General features: G+C 41.4%; 1 protein-coding gene across 2 annotated transcripts in view; it reads left to right on the top strand.

The window, feature by feature from the left end:
- PDE11A (phosphodiesterase 11A) overlaps positions 1–15,873 on the top strand; it is a 443,979-nt gene that overhangs the window by 297,726 nt on the left and 130,380 nt on the right. For both annotated transcript variants that reach the window (XM_055289828.2, XM_063644786.1), the window contains exon 10: positions 790–840. In XM_055289828.2, the coding sequence (XP_055145803.1) occupies positions 790–840 (51 nt within the window). The remainder of the gene's footprint in view (positions 1–789; positions 841–15,873) is intronic.

The raw sequence follows: 15,873 nt of genomic DNA, 5'->3' as shown, positions 1-15,873 counted from the left end.
GCTGATGTCAATAGGGCAAGGAAGTACAATCCTCTTACAAAAGGGGTCACAGATATGTATCAATATAATCTTTCCTAATATAATAAAAGCAGGCAAATGAGAATAGGTGAGGAAATGGAAATTGAGTCATCAACCTACAGTGTTTGCTACAGATCACACACACGTGCTCTAGCTTTTCATTTGCTTGTAGAGCATTTCACAGGGCAAGTATTCATATCCTTTGGGAACTATAGTTTTGAGCCACAGCATGTCTTTTTTTTTTTTTTTTTTTTTTTTTTTGATAGGGTCTTACTCTGTCACCCAGGCTGGAGTGCAGTGGCATGATCTCAGTTCACTGCAGCCTCGACCTCCTAGGTTCAGGTGATCCTCCCATCTCAGCCTCCCTGAATAGCTGGGACTAAAGGCACACACCACCATGCCCAGCTAGTTTTTGAATTTTTTGTAGAGACAAGGTTTCACCATGTTGCCCAGGCTGGTCTCAAATTCCTGGGCTCAAGTGATCTGCCCATCTCGCCCTCCCAAATGCTAGGATTACAGGTGTGAAGCACTGCACCTGGCCATTGTCCTTTTGATGACATAACTACCCATAGAAAAATCCCGGTATAAAAAAATTATTTAATATGTGAATTACGTCAGAGAATGTTATTAGACATGTTGTTTCTTGTCATACATTAAAGTCCACCTTTAAATCAAGGTGATATACATGAGCAAAGCTTATTTTTAAGCCAGGAGAATTTCAGAAAATACAGTCATGTCTAGTTATTAAAATTTTTTTTTCTTCTGAATCAGGTGCTATCATACCATGCAACGTGTTCAAAAGCTGAAGTTGACAAGTTTAAGGTAAGGAAGAAAATGGTTTCCTTATTAGTGCATACAGTTAAACTTCTCCTGGCCTCCTGAGCTCCATCACATGCCTCTAGAGAATTAATCCTGCCCATTGGGAGCTGGAGGACCAGCACTGGGCCAAGGTGTATTTGTATATTTCTGTTTTAGAGGGGAAGAAGGACTTATATATAACTGAGTAGTCATTTTATAATCATTTACATGATTCAGTATTTCTTCCCATTTATTAAGAAAGCACGATATCAGGGAAAAAAGTCTGTAATATGGTGAGAATCAGGACACCTGGTTTTGGCATCAGTTTTATCTCTAACTTGCTGTTCAGTTAAAAGCTAAGGGCCGTATTTCCATCTGTAAAAATATGTGACGAGATTGAGATAGTAATAGCTAACACTAAGTGCTTGCCGTGTGCCAGACACACTACCAAGCATTTTACCTGCATTAATTCATCTAATCCTCACAATCCTGTGAAAAACATACTATTTTACAGATGAATAAATTGAAGCATGGAGATGCCAGGCCAAGGTCAAACAATTGTAAGAGGTATAGCAATCTGGTCCCAGAACTGGAGTTCTTAACCACCATGCTTCACTACCGCACAGAGTGATCCCCTTTCAACTCCAACATCTGATGAGTCTATGAATGAGTGTTAGATATTCTTTTTCACCTTAGTTACTACCATTTCCTTAAGTGCAATTCAGAATTCTTGCTTGTGTCCCTGCACTCCTACCAGGCAGTTTTAGCAATGAGCAAAACACGGGAGTAAAGGGAAATTGATTTCCTTTCCTTTTGAAAGTTTTGGTGCCTGCCTTTTTATATTTAGGTGGCAGTTCAGAAAATTATCAGGAAAAGCTACCACAGTCATGAGAAAGATCATGTTTTATACCGCAATATTAGAATGTAATATCACTTGGTGATGGATACTTTTCTAAGAGTCCCATTTGCATATATATGGTGCAGAGACCATTGGGCCTAAGAATTGAATCAGATCATTAGAACTGAGCACTTGAATGACGAAAGGGAGCAAAGGAAGATGTTTGTTCCAAGCACTGAGAGTAGGGATAAAAGAACTCCTCACAAGGGCCAGAAGCAGCACATATACTGCAAGCATAGGAACTGCTCAGGCTCCATCCAAGGATAGGGTCTATTATTGACACAGAGAGATGCTTTGGGGAAAGACCTGCAATTGTAACCCAGATAAAAAGGGAGAGATAGGGTGCCACCAAGAGGTGACAGCTGACAGCAGAGGGAGGAGACAGAACAACTAAAACCACAGCAGTCAGGGCCCATTTGTTGCAGAGGAAAACATCCTGCATACCAGCTTGAACCTCAGCTCCATCGAGACAGCACTAATTGTGTTTTATTCACTGCTATGTCTCTCCTGCCTTTTATGGTCCTTGGGACATAGTAACACTCAATAAATACTTGTTGAATGGATGAATGAATGAATGGAGAAGTGAATGAATAAATAAATCCGAAGAGCACCAATGGTTCTAGAATTTGAAGCAGTTAGTTATTAAGAAAATTTTAAAACGGTGATAATATATAATTATTTTATGTATTTCATATAAATTTTAATGTATATAAATTTTGTAAATTTTCCATCAAAAATATTTAAGCCTTTTTTATGTTAGCCAATAAAGTTCAATTATTTAGAAATCCTATTTATGAAAATATCCAGTTCCTGCTAAAATGCTAATATAATGTTTATATTATATTTTTGCTATTATTATAATTATCATCATTGCTAAAAGAGGGTAGGGGTAGGCAAGAAGAAAGACAGTAAAGATGATAATATGAGCTTTGACTCATATGACTAAATATGACTGCAAGAGCTGCGCAGAGATATAGCAGGCCAAAATCCATAGTTGTTTAGTTTTTTTTTTTTTTTGAGACAGAGTCTTGCTCTCTGTCAGCCAGGCTGGAATGCAGGGGCACAATCTCGGCTTACTGCAACCTCCACCTCCCGGGTTCAAGTGATTCTCCTGCTTCAGCCTCCCAAGTAGCAGGGATTACAGGCGCGCATCACCATGCCCTGCTAATTTTTGTATTTTTAGTAGAGACAGGGTTTCATCATGTTGGTCAGGTTGGTCTCGAACTCCTGACCTTGTGATCTGCCCGCCTTGGCCTCCCAAAATTCTGGGATTACAGGCATGAGCCACTGTGCCTGGCCTAGCTGTTTACTTTCTAAAGGCACCAACATTCAGGCTTAATTTTTTGCTTAAAGAAAACATTGTCCTGGAATTTGGTATGCATTTCTATTGTTAGCTCACAAATATACTAAAATATGAAGTTTTTAAATTTGAGAACAAAGAGTTATTTTATCTTAAAATTATCAAGATTAAGAATTTAACTGATTTACTCCAGATTTTATCATGACAGATATTAGCTAGTATCCGATTACAATGTAACTGAGATATAGTAGATCATTTTAACCATTTTAAAATGGGATTTTTCTTGATATATACAGTAAATAAAACATTGTTCTAATTGGTAGCTGATGTCTGTTATAACTGCAGCAATAACATTAAAATGTAGTGGGCTTAACATAATCCTGCACATAGACAGTGAAAAGCGTTTACTGAAATTCCAGGCTGGAGTACGTGCAGTGGCAGTTTTCTAACATTGTAGTTAAATAATAGTAAATACATGCTTTGTTTTGACCAATACATATGACAAACCATGTTTACGTTCAAGTATATTGTCATTCTTCCTACCTGCAGTACTTTTTTAACAAACGTGATTGTAAAAAAATGTTTTTAAGTGTGCAGTGATTTGAAGTCTGGAATCAGTTATCCATGAGATTTCATGAGTTAAAGCAGGGGTCCTTAACCCAGGCCATGGACTGGTACCAGGCCACACAGCAGGAGGTGAGCAGCAGGCATGCAAACATTACCACCTGAGCTCCGCCTCCTGTCAGATCAGCAGTGGCATTAGATTCTCATAGGAGCGCAAACCCTATTGTGAACTGCGCATGCGAGGGATCTAGGTTGCATGCTCCTTATGAGAATCTAATTCCTGATGATATGAGGTAGAACAATTTTATTCCAAAACCATCCCCACACCCCCACCCCTCCCAGGTCCATGGAAAAATTGTCTTCCATGAAACTGGTCCCTGGTGCCAAAAAGGATGGGGACCACTGAGTTAAAGGATGGCTGAGTCCCAATGTATTGGATTATACCCAACCAGACTAGTGATCAGTGATTCAGAGCTTAAGCCAGAGTTTGGGAAGAAACTGATTCATCCAATGCTGACAAAAATCTGGAGGTCAAATTTTACATACGTAAATATAACAGACTTCAGTTGGAACCCAAGCTGCACCACATCTGGGATGCAAAAATGTCTGGGAGACAAGCTAGTTGTAGTTATTTACATGAGAGACTAACAGGCCTTCTGAGTCAAGAACTCTTCCTCATGAAAGTTAAGGCCACGGACCTCAGTGTCTAGATGATTCCAAGTTCAGCATGTAGTTTGTACCTTGGATTTATCCCTCACCTCAGCCTCCCATGGATCCATGTTCTCAGCTGAGAACGTGAGTAAACATAGAAGGCATGAACTTTGGTATGGTTTCAGTGCATCAGATGCTCCTGATAGAATGGGTCAGTGTGCTAACAGAAGGCAGCAGCCTAATGAAGGAAGCATCACTACGGACCTGTGGCAGGGCCCTTCCTACCTGTGTGACCAGCGGAAGCTGATGGCATGGATGGAATCAATGCAGGCTCAGTGGTCACATTTTAAGGACAGGTAAGGTATACCCTGAGGACTCCCAAAAATAAGTAGGAGAGATGGAGACTCTGTACTATTAGAGAATGTGATATATACACCATTAATTACTCTTAGTTTGTACCGTTTGTACTCAGAGATGGTGGGGCCTAAAGGAAGACTGATTTCACATAAGATAAACCTGTAGTGAATCTTTCAATAATCATTAATGCTGGGCTGATGCCATCTTACCCTTCCTCATATCTGGTCTTCCCATTTCATACTCCTTTATGTTTTGGGATTTTCTCCCCCTATTCTAGAATGCCTTGTTAGGGGGAGCGTTGTTGTTCTGTTTTGTTCTGATAACCCTATTACTTCTGTTGGGAAAAATTTCCTTGAGGAGCATGTAGTAGTGATGGGTGGGAGAATGGGATTAGAGTGTGAAAACCTTTCTAGAAGTGTCCTTGGACTGTCCAGCCGGAATAAATAGGTAAAACAACATATAATTACTCATCCAAGAATGTCAGAATTTGGGTTTATTTTTCCTGATTCTGATATATCATTTATACTTCAAGAAACAGTCTTTCTTGTAGGTTCACCTATACACAAAAAGATCACAGAACTTCCTGGAACTAATGGATTAACTATTTTGAAAGTCTGATTCAGGTTGTAGTATCAATAAATTATCCTTTATGGGTTGATTGCCCTGTGCATCTAATGAGGAAACCAGGATCTAAAAAATGGTTTTCAATCCTCATTAACATTTACTGATCTTCCATGAACTTGAAATAAGAAAGTTATATACTGAAAATTTGTGCAGATTTTAGTGACTGTTTATATCTCTGCAGCTCTGTGCTAACAGGAATAATGTATAAAGACCATATTGACAATTACATCTCCTTGAAGATGGCTGGTTTAAAGGCTTTCAATAACCTAAAGATGCCAGCTGTGATAACATAAGAAAATGAATTTAGTACCCCAATTATATGCTCCTGTAATTTTATGGACTTTCCTTAAATTCCAATGCGGTGGACAGACCAAACAATTATCACTATATATTGCCAGTTTACCAATTAAAATCAACTCATGGATGTTGTGGTGTTATATTGCCACCTTGTATCATCCCTTCCTTCAATTGAGAACTGCATGGGTTACGGCTGCAATCAGAGATGAACTCATTTACAGCACTATAACTGCCTCAGTAATTAAGCACCAATAACTCAGGTTGGGGTTTGGGTTTGGACTACCTCATACATATTTCAAGTTTTCAATGTTAATGCCTAGGCCACAAATTAATATCCTGGTAAATAAAATAAAATAAAGTACCAAGAATAGGTACTCCTTGTGGCATTTATATACTGAAATAAGAATGACTGCATCAAAAATAGGATCTTATGACCTCCTTTGCAGACTGAGCAATAGGATGTGATTTACTAGGCTTAAAAAAAAATTAGATTTGAGAAGACACTTTAATCCATGAAAGAGTCTATCGTGTATAATAAGAAGCTTCAGCCCTCAAGACTGCCTTTACAGCTATGCCAGGAGATGTGTCTGCCGTATGCCCTGCACTAGGGCCCCTTGCACAGCAGGCAGATGCAGGGCTGCCCCCCCTTCCCTTGGCTGGCCAAGTGCATGGGGTGCCTTTTAGTAGTTGATCCACCAGGTGGCGCTCATTTCTCCAATTGGCACAAAGGCACTACACGCGCTAGCCACCGCCCTGTGCAATCAATTTCCAAAGCCCTGGAAGAGCCCAATCCTTGCAGCAGCCCCTTGCAGAGGCAGAGTGCACTATGCAGACAGAGGGTAACACCATGGCATTTACCCAAACTCAGGCGACACAGAGAATGCCGAAGAGGAAGAGGGGTAGACCTGAGTCCCATGGACAGCTACGGGAAGGCAGAGGCCGGGTTGCTTACTACCCACCCCATAGGTAGGGGCACCTCCAGCTCCTCCCCCTCAGGGTGGATGACCCATAGAGGCTCCTCCACAGCCAGGGATAAAGCAGGACTTCTGGGTACCAGAAAGAGGGCAGGAGCTTTGTCTTGTTTCTCTACAGTCTCAGTTCTCATGGCCTTCCTGAAATGCTACCTTCTGAAATCCCAACAGTGGCTTTCCAGTGCATGTCGGCTCATTTCTAAGGTTGGTTAAAAGATTACCTCGAAGCCATATAAAAGGAATTCGTTACCTAGCGTATGCTGCCTCCTCTTTTGTGCCCGCCTTTGGAATTTAGGAAGTTGTTTTGACTTTAAATAGTATTTATGTCAAGTTTAATATCCGAGTTTTTTTTTTTTTATCGTCAGGGAAGGTTATTGAACCTTCACCAGGAAATTGACTGCAGAGGAAACAGCTGCATCAGCACCCTAAAGGGCATCTCCTGCTCACGAGCAGCAGCCGAGCCGGGTGGCTTGCACTGCTCAGGACGCATCCATAAATATGTGGAGTGCTTTGCGTTAAAATGTCCAGCTCTCTTTATGAATTGTGTCTTAATCAAATGCCACATCAGAAAAAGGATGGTTGTACTTTGTCACTCTTGAGTATTGAAGATAGTGGCGGAGGGCAGGGGAGTGGGTGCTGAGCATGGGGGGAACCAGGTCTGCAAGCCCAGGCTGGTATTCCCTCCTGCTTAACTAAGCAGCTAGGGATTGAGGGCCCTTCAAGGACCCACCTGACCAAAATACATCCTGTGGTGACCCTGACCTCCCCTCACATCAACTTCGGCAGCCCCTATTTGTCACTTCTTTCTATTTGAAAACAAAGCGAGTACACTGTCCCCAGAAGGTCACTGTGAGCATCTCCTTTCCCTGGGAGGAAGAGCGGGCCTGGAGGATTTTCTCTCACCTTCTCCCTCCCCCATGTTAGCACAGCAGAGTTCACTGCATTCCCTAAGTGTCACACGGAAAGGCACAGGAAGTCTGAACCTGAGGCAGTGAAATAAAGGAGGGCTCATTTTTGTGTCAGAGCACTAGGAACAAAGCGGCGACAAGTCCTGAAGGTCCAGTGGAGAGCAACAGTGTGGCCCAATGAGATCCCTGACTCCTGAACTGTGAAGGGAACTGGAGAGGTTAAAGTCATCAGAACCTTCCAGAACACTAGCGCATCTGGGACTGTATCACTATCTTCTTTTTAGTTTTCCTCTAATTAGATCCATTGATAACTCTAGCTGTGATGCCAGGAAATGAAGAACATGTAGCCCCTCACTTCAGTGAGAGGCGCTTGGGTTAGCCATGACAATGGGTGGCCTTCCCTCTACTGTTCGTTCAGTGTGCACAGAGCTATGACCTCCTGGCTGTTGGGCTTCTGTTGCCCTCAATCTCCAGTTGCACACTTTGGCTATCATTGTACAGTCATCATGGGGTCCTCATCACTGCCCTCCCCCACATGCAGTCCTGTCCATTCTGCCTTCCAAACATCTCCTGCTCCTGTCCATCCTCACAGCCCTCACTAGTTCAGATCCTCATTCTCCCTCAGGCAGGCAATTATTGTACACTGCTCTCCTAGCTGGGCTCCTGCCTCCTGCTGTTGACCCTGTCCCAGATCCATCCTGTGCACAGCTAACAGATGAACAGGTGAACTCTTCTGTTGGCGTAGGTTCCAGCTCACAAAATTTAGTATCTTCTAGAAGCCTCTAGATTCTTTCAATTTGAATTATTTAATTGGACATTAAAAGTATTCCAAACTCTAACTTTCAGCTCACTTTTCCAGCCTGTTTCCCAGGCTCCCACTGAGCCATCCTTAACCAAATAGTTCTACTTGGTGTTTTCTGCCCATTCCCTGTCCTTTTATATGTTTGCATCCATCCTTCTCCCTATCTGTATATATAAAGCCCTAACGATCTATCTGACCCTTCTCAACTGCCCCTTTCTCCATGAAGTCATTCCTGCTGTCCTTCAATCAAAAGTGACCTTCTCATTTGCCTTTCTCCCTACCATATTCATCACTTTCTACCTTGCAATATAAATCTTGGTGCACCCGTCTACTCAAATGGTTAAAGCAGATGCATTTTTAGGAGAGAATCCTTGACTTACTCATTTGGTAACCCTTATATCACCTAAAGCCATGCCTTGCACCTGGGTGCTGGAGAAATTTCTACTTTGTGACCAAATTCCTTGAAATGTTTGCCATTTTTATGGCAAAAGAAATTATAATGCTTGGGTGGAATTTTGAAGCAGGGACCTATGACAATGGAAATTTCTGACAATTTCACCCCAACCCTTGCTTTATGCTGTTCAAAACTCCTTGTTTTTATGTTCCTGGTTATTGTCCTGTGCACCCTAAACTATATGAAAATAAAGGGATTCCTTTTCTTTGTTTAGGATAGGTACTCCTATCCTCTTTGGAGTGTGCTGTAATGATAGTGTCTCTCTTCCCTGCTGGAGGCAAAAGCCCCTTGCCTTTAACTCTTAGTTGATTCAGCAATCTCTTTACTATGAAATACATTTCTTCATTCATGTATCCTGCTACCACCACCCTGCTGACTAAATTTTTTTAAACCTATTTTTTTGACCTTCAAAACACCTAATACTTCGTTATTTGTATTTGTATTTACTATTTTATATAGTTCTATATTCTGTCTTTCCTGTTTTTGAAATCATGCTCTGGTTTGGCTTTTCTTCCTATTTTTTCTCATTTGGAAATGGATTCATCCAAAATCTTTTAAGTGTTTGTGAATCATAATTCTCTTGGTCTCAAGACACCCTAGGAAATAGGAAGTTAGGAGACAATGTCTGGCTGAAGGGTTTTCTGCAGTCTCAGTAGCCAGATCTGCCCTTTTAACAGTCTTTGTAAAACCATGGATACAGTAAGACAAGAGCAAGCAAGTGTATAAAAAGACAAAGCAGCCACGAGACCTTTTGGTTAATTTCAATTTCTAGGCTTCAAGTTTCCTCATCTGCAAAACAAAGCCATTTCTAGCTAAAAAATGCTATAATTTTGTGAACCTATAAAATTTATCTCTAGGAAGAAAGGGGAAAATAAAACATAAAACAACATAAATGTTGACAAAACATTTAGGGGTTTTTATGATTTTCAAAAACTCAAATTTTTGAATTCAAGCTCTGTTGAAGATAGCTCAGCTTGATTTAATTACATATAAGTAATTTCCAAAGCCCCCCATGACTATATTATATTTGAAAGGTAATATAATATAATAATACTCATGAGAAGATGTGTGATTATGTGGGTAAAACAAGAGTCTCAATCTCATCAGTATAAAAACTATACGCTAATGCTACCTATACATGTTTAAATAATAAAAATGTATTAAATAATAAGAAATAGCAGTGTATAAAAACATGTACATGTCCATTATCTCACCTGAGGCTCACAAAGTCTTGGTGAGGGCAGGGTTAGCATATCTCCATTTTACGTAGAAGGCAACTAAGGATCAAAGAACCAGCAAGAAAAATGGAACCCCTCTGCTTTGGTTTTTCTTCTGCAATGTTTTGTCTGATCTTGAAGACAATGCTGTTCTTCAAGTGGTGGAGTAGGAAAATGGAAGCAATGTCATGGAGTTTCATTCTTAAGTCATTTCTTTTGATTCAGCTATTATTCTTGGAATCTTGGTGGCATTTTGACATTTTGGGGGTCAAATAAGCATGAATGGTAATGACGTCTGAGAAAGACAGAATTGTTGGCTGAACTTAACATATTGACTTTTAGTAAGACTGTTTATGGTACTCTTTGGGCAATTAATATGTAATGTTGTTTTATTAGAAACTTCTTTTTGTATTGTAGTTGTGCTATCCATGTGACTTTTTGCCCTGGGGTTTTAGATTACTTGGAAACCTAAGGAAATTGGAAACAGAAACATTATGGAGACATTGCATCATTCTTAGCAAGAGAGTATATGATTCATTATTCTGACATCTCGCCTGTCTTCCTTACAGTCTGATTGGCTATCTAGTTGTATCAAAATCTCTTGACATCTGGAAAGCTCAAAGGAAAAAGAGCAGTCCCACTCTATTATCCTGTGCTCTCCAGGCCTGCCAAGTACCTTGTACAAAAGATAACAAGGATATGAGACTGCAAACATCAGTTTCATGATAAAGCACTTGTCAGGTGATAAAGTCTTATGTTTAAGGCATGAGCACTTATGAACTAGAGACTATTTGGGGGAAGATATGAAGTGAAGAATGTGAGGCTGGGCTTGCATTTTTTATAATATTTCCTATAGTGATACTTGATATTGGGAACATCATGGATGGTAATCTGCACATCTGAAATATGATGATTTTAACATAAAACTCTCAAGGTAAAATTTTAAAGATTTTTCAAAATTTTTAGCTATTCTGAATTAGCTCCTGATACTGTTTCAATTTGTGTGTGTGCGTGCGTGTGTGTGTGTGTGTGTGTTTGTGTATGTGCTTCAACTTAACGGGATAGTCAGATGATTTGGAGTTTCAACTCTGGCTTTACAAAAGGATCTCATGGCAATTCATTGTCTCCAAAGAGAGAAGCAAATGGAAAATCCCTGAGAAAACAGGGTCTGAGATGAAGCACTTTGGCCACTGGGTGCCATCCTTGCTCCACGTAAGGATTTGCTGAGCCACATTTCTAGGAGAATGGTTAAAACCCCAAAGACAGTAATTTAAAAGTAATATCGAGATATAATAATGTTTGTGTGTACGCATGACCTGGAATATGTTAGTGACATGGACAGCTTATTCATTTGCACAGGCATGAGGTGGAGGGACTGGGGGACTCTCCCCTTTGGCTTAGCCTTAAGAACAAAGCCTGGGTAAGGCCCTTGTGCTTGCTGTATCCCAGTGAGGCAGCCAGCAGGTGGCCAAGGAGGCACCGTGGAGGTCTGGGGATTGTTGATCAGGTGGTGCAGTAGGCATCTGGAGGTCAGCAGGTCAGATGCTACATTAATTATTTTTATTGTGATGTGTAATTGCAGCATGCGTGCAGCCAGGAGACTTGAGCCTCTCTGTCTGTGTGCCTGCACTCTATCCCTTCAATGCATTCATTTCCTTGCCAGAGCTGATAGAGCCATCAAGCACTCCTTCTCTTCCTTTTCCCCAGAATGCTGCATGTTGGTGAAACGGTAGCTCTGTTGAGGTGCTCTTCGCTTCCCTAGAAGCAATTCATAACATTCACAAAGACACCACCGTAGCCACATATCAGAACATCTACAGTCAATACACAACATCTGTGCAGGATTTTTCTGTCTTTGGATGTGATGCCCATATACCTATACAACCAAGGAATTAAACTAAGCAGGATTAGAACAAGAATAGCCACAGAGAATATTCTTTTTTTTTTTTTTTTTTTTTTTTTTGAGATGGAGTCTTGCACTCTCGCCCAGGCTGGAGTGCAGTGGCGCCATCTCGGCTCACTGCAAGCTCCGCCTCCCGGATTCATGCCATTCTCCTGCCTCAGCCTCCCGAGTAGCTGGGACTACAGGTGCCCGCCACCATGCCTGGCTAATTTTATTTATTTATTTTTTTTAGTAGAAACAGGGTTTCACCGTGTTAGCCAGGATGGTCTCGATCTCCTGACCTTGTGATCCGCCCACCTCGGCCTCCAAAAGTGCTGGGATTACAGGCGTAAGCCACCGCGCCTGGCCGCCACAGAGAATATTCTAAGACTGTCATGTAATTCAGGATGATGTTTCCATCCAGGGCCTAAAGCATTTCGTTAAGACTAAAAGGAATTAGGCTGTGAACAAGTCAGAATTTTAATAAAAACTCCAAGTCTGTTACAGTCCCACTGTAACAGAAAACTCTAGAATCGTTTCTATAAGACCACATGGTAGAAGGGATCTAAGTTCAAAACAGATTTCACCTCATCCCCCCAGGCTGAGGGCCCCAGCATCTGGCCTCTCACTGGCTCTGAAAGCCTTCCCACGGCAGCATCCACAGGTACTTCTTTACACTCACTATAATCAAATCCACACCCACGAAAGGTGAAAGTCTGAGAAGGGCTGGTAAGAACTTACAGTGAGGCTCTGTTCAACCTATCCAGGGATAAGAGGCTTAAATACTGTTCTGTTGTTAAGCATCTACAGGTGGACGGACTTTAAAATACATTTCCTGGGCTTTCTGTAGGATAACATGATACCAATCATTATACATTTTCAAATATTGCTGTTCACTAAGAGAAATGCTATGATAACCACAGCATTTTTGCTGATTCTAAGTGCTTTCATAGCTCTTATTTCATTGAATGTTAACAGCAAGCCTCTGAAGGAGGCATCAGCAGCTCTATCCCATTTAAGGATCAGGCAGCTAAGAGAGATGCTACACTGCCAGTTTGGAGACCTTGGTTCATGCTGCTGAGGCCCTTTTCTTGGGCCCCAGTATATGCTCGGTCTACTCCGTGTGACAGTCATATGGAAAATAAACATTTACTGAACATTTTACCAGCTACGAGGCCTGTTTCTGATGCCTTACCTGTATTAATTTATTTAGTCTTCACATAAACCCCGCTATTATTTTTCTTATTTTACAGATGATAAAACTGAGGTACAAAGAGAAACGCCCAGGTAACTACATTGCACACATTAAGAAATTGAGGTATGGGTGGGCATGCTGAATTTGTAAGATCCTTTTAGAAATGTCATGGAATGCTTTTTGTTTGAGATTCTTCTGGTCTTGGCTTGACCCTCTCCTTATGATCTGATTGTGAGCCCCTGAATAATCTTGGTTTACTTCCTCGATAGATGGGTGCAGGTTTCAACAGACCTTGCTAAGAATGTTTTGGTTTGTTCGTGTATTCGTTTGTTTGTTTGTTTTAAGGTTACATAGTTTGAAAAGTAATCCAGCCCCATTGCTTGAGCAGGTATGATTCCTTAGCCTTCAACATTCTAGAATATCAACTTCAAGGGATATGTTTGTGGGCGCTAACAGCACTTATTTTCTCCAAAGGGCAAATTTCAAACAATTCCTGTGCTGAGTGATCCCATTCCTCTTGCTACTAGGTTCGTTTTCCTAACATATGCTATAATTCACCTCTGGCCTTCCCGGAGATGGAGACGAGTTCTGTGAAAACTAAGCTTTGTGATTTCTGCGGGAACAGGTGGCCGTCCTCAACACTTGGGCTTAAGTTTGTCAAACAACTCTGTGAACCACTGAAGCTGGCTTTTGAGGAAAACCACTTTTTACTCTTCCCCTCACCACCAACAGAAAAGATTTAGAATTCAGAAACGAACGAGAAGAGAGTGGGAGGCTTTCTGTGATGACATCGCTCCAATATGAATTTAAAGGGAATTTCTTTCCCTTTAAAACCATGAAGAAATTCATGCTTCTGCCTGAAATATCTTTTAAACCATCAGTGGTCTTCTTGAAAACAGCTTTACTCCGGTTCTCTGAGGAGTTGTGTGTGAGGGCAAAAGCTGGTTATTTTGATAACCCCTGAAAGACCACAGGCCCACTATTCTAGTGTTAGCAGTGGCCCTGTCTGACCTGGGGTGCAAACAAGCTTCTCTCCCCACAGGAACTCTTTCTCTTATTGTGTGGTAAATTCATTAGTGGGAAGGCAGGGTTGAAATAGCCCCAAGGTCCCAGATGTAAAATCTCCTTCCTCTATATAGTATGCAAAAGCCCAAAGTCTTCCCAGGAAGTGTTACAAATGAGAGTATAGGTGCACACCAAAAGGAAAACCTGCCCCACAGAATGGGCTCCTGCAAAACCATTTGCTACCCTCAGAGCCACTTGGCCCTTCCTGGGGCTGGCTTCTGTGACTCTCCACTAAGCACCCAGGTGGCCCCCTGGGCCAAATATGAAAAGCCTCACATTGCACATGGAGCCCTTGGGTGCTCACTGCAGACTGTCTTGCTCTACAAAGGGGTAAAAGTGGCCTCTGGCAAAGCCAGGGTTTCTCATCTTTTACCAACCCCTTCTAGAAGGGAACTACGCATTCCCAAGTTCCAGTTTATCAGGGACATTTTCTGATTGGTCCGCTTGGCCCGCTTGGTTCCCATGTCCATCCCTGGACCAGTCAACTGTGATGAGGAGTGTGTGCTTAGAAAAGTGTGCCAGTTAGAAAAATCAAATCCAGGTGAAAACATGGGGTCGCAGCAGAAGGAGGGCCAGTTCTAGAAAGGAAAGAGGTACCTGGTGGAGGGTATCATAGCTGTCCTTCACAGTACATGCAGGTAACTTTTGCATGACCGCATGCCCTCTTTTATGGCAGGCAGGCATTTCCTGGGATACAGGCGAGATGCTCACAAGAGCCGCTTCATAATGTCTAGAAATTGGGTGACACCCACAAGTGATCGCTCTGTCTGCTGAAGTGGTTCCACAAGTGATGTTGGCTATATAGCATTATTGAAAAGAATGTTCTACTATATCCTTAAAGCATTTCTATTTCCACAACTAAATAGAAATCAGGGGTGACCCCACTGATGCTCACCCTGATTTAGCTCTCAAACTTACCCAAATATTATAAGGCAAATAAATATAACTTCCAGGGACATGACAATTAAATTGGTACAGGAACTCCTCACTAATGACTAGCCCATCAGGTCATCTCAGAACAGCCTCTTTCTCTTGTGTTTGAACACTGTAGTCTCTGATATACAGAAAAGCCCCCTGCAACTGGATCAACCAATAACCCACAGATTTCTTCTAGTCATTTCTTCATGAATTTATTGGGACCTGGTGGAGAATTAAGGAGATCAGACAGGCCAAACATCCCTAGATCTGATATTTGAAACTCATAGTAAAATAGCTCAATTCCTAATCTACTTCCTGGCCTCATTAGAATTCAATTAGTAGAAGGACATTCCTTTCTAGAGGCTGGTTGGCAGATTTGTGTATGAACAGTTAACCCAGTGTTAGCAAAAGCAGTTACTTGTGTCCAAACAGCTCTCTCCAGCTGCAAAGATGAATCCCAAAGCTGTTTAGACAGGACTGTGCTTATCCTCCCACCAGGATGCAAATATTTTAAGTGGACAGAGTGAGATAAAATGCAGCCAGTGCTGCCCCTGACACTTGACCGCATACTGTGCCTGCTGGATTTTTGGACTTGAAGGTCAGGGGAGGAAGGTGAAGGAAGGGACGCTGGAGACAAGGAAGCAAAGAAAATCCTCCATGACTTGTTGAAAATTATTTTCCAAATAAACAAGCTTGGGCTTTAAAATGTATGAACACAAATTCTACCAAAGTATGTGGAAATACCCATATATTTCTTGAACAGGAAGAACTGCTCATCAGACCATAAAAAGCAGGAGATCTGAGGGTAGGACAACCTTGAGTTTTTTTTTGTTTTGTTTTTTGGTTTTTTTTGCACTTTTTTTTGTCTGCAGTATTTTCTGCAATGTTCTTCAGATGCCAGAATGTAGACTCAGGGAGATTTATTTTTCTTCTGACAGGGTATGTTATAGTTGT

This window comes from Symphalangus syndactylus, chromosome 8 (assembly GCF_028878055.3).
Source record: "Symphalangus syndactylus isolate Jambi chromosome 8, NHGRI_mSymSyn1-v2.1_pri, whole genome shotgun sequence".
NCBI lineage: Eukaryota > Metazoa > Chordata > Mammalia > Primates > Hylobatidae > Symphalangus > Symphalangus syndactylus.
This window is presented reverse-complemented; position numbering and strand designations above follow the sequence as displayed.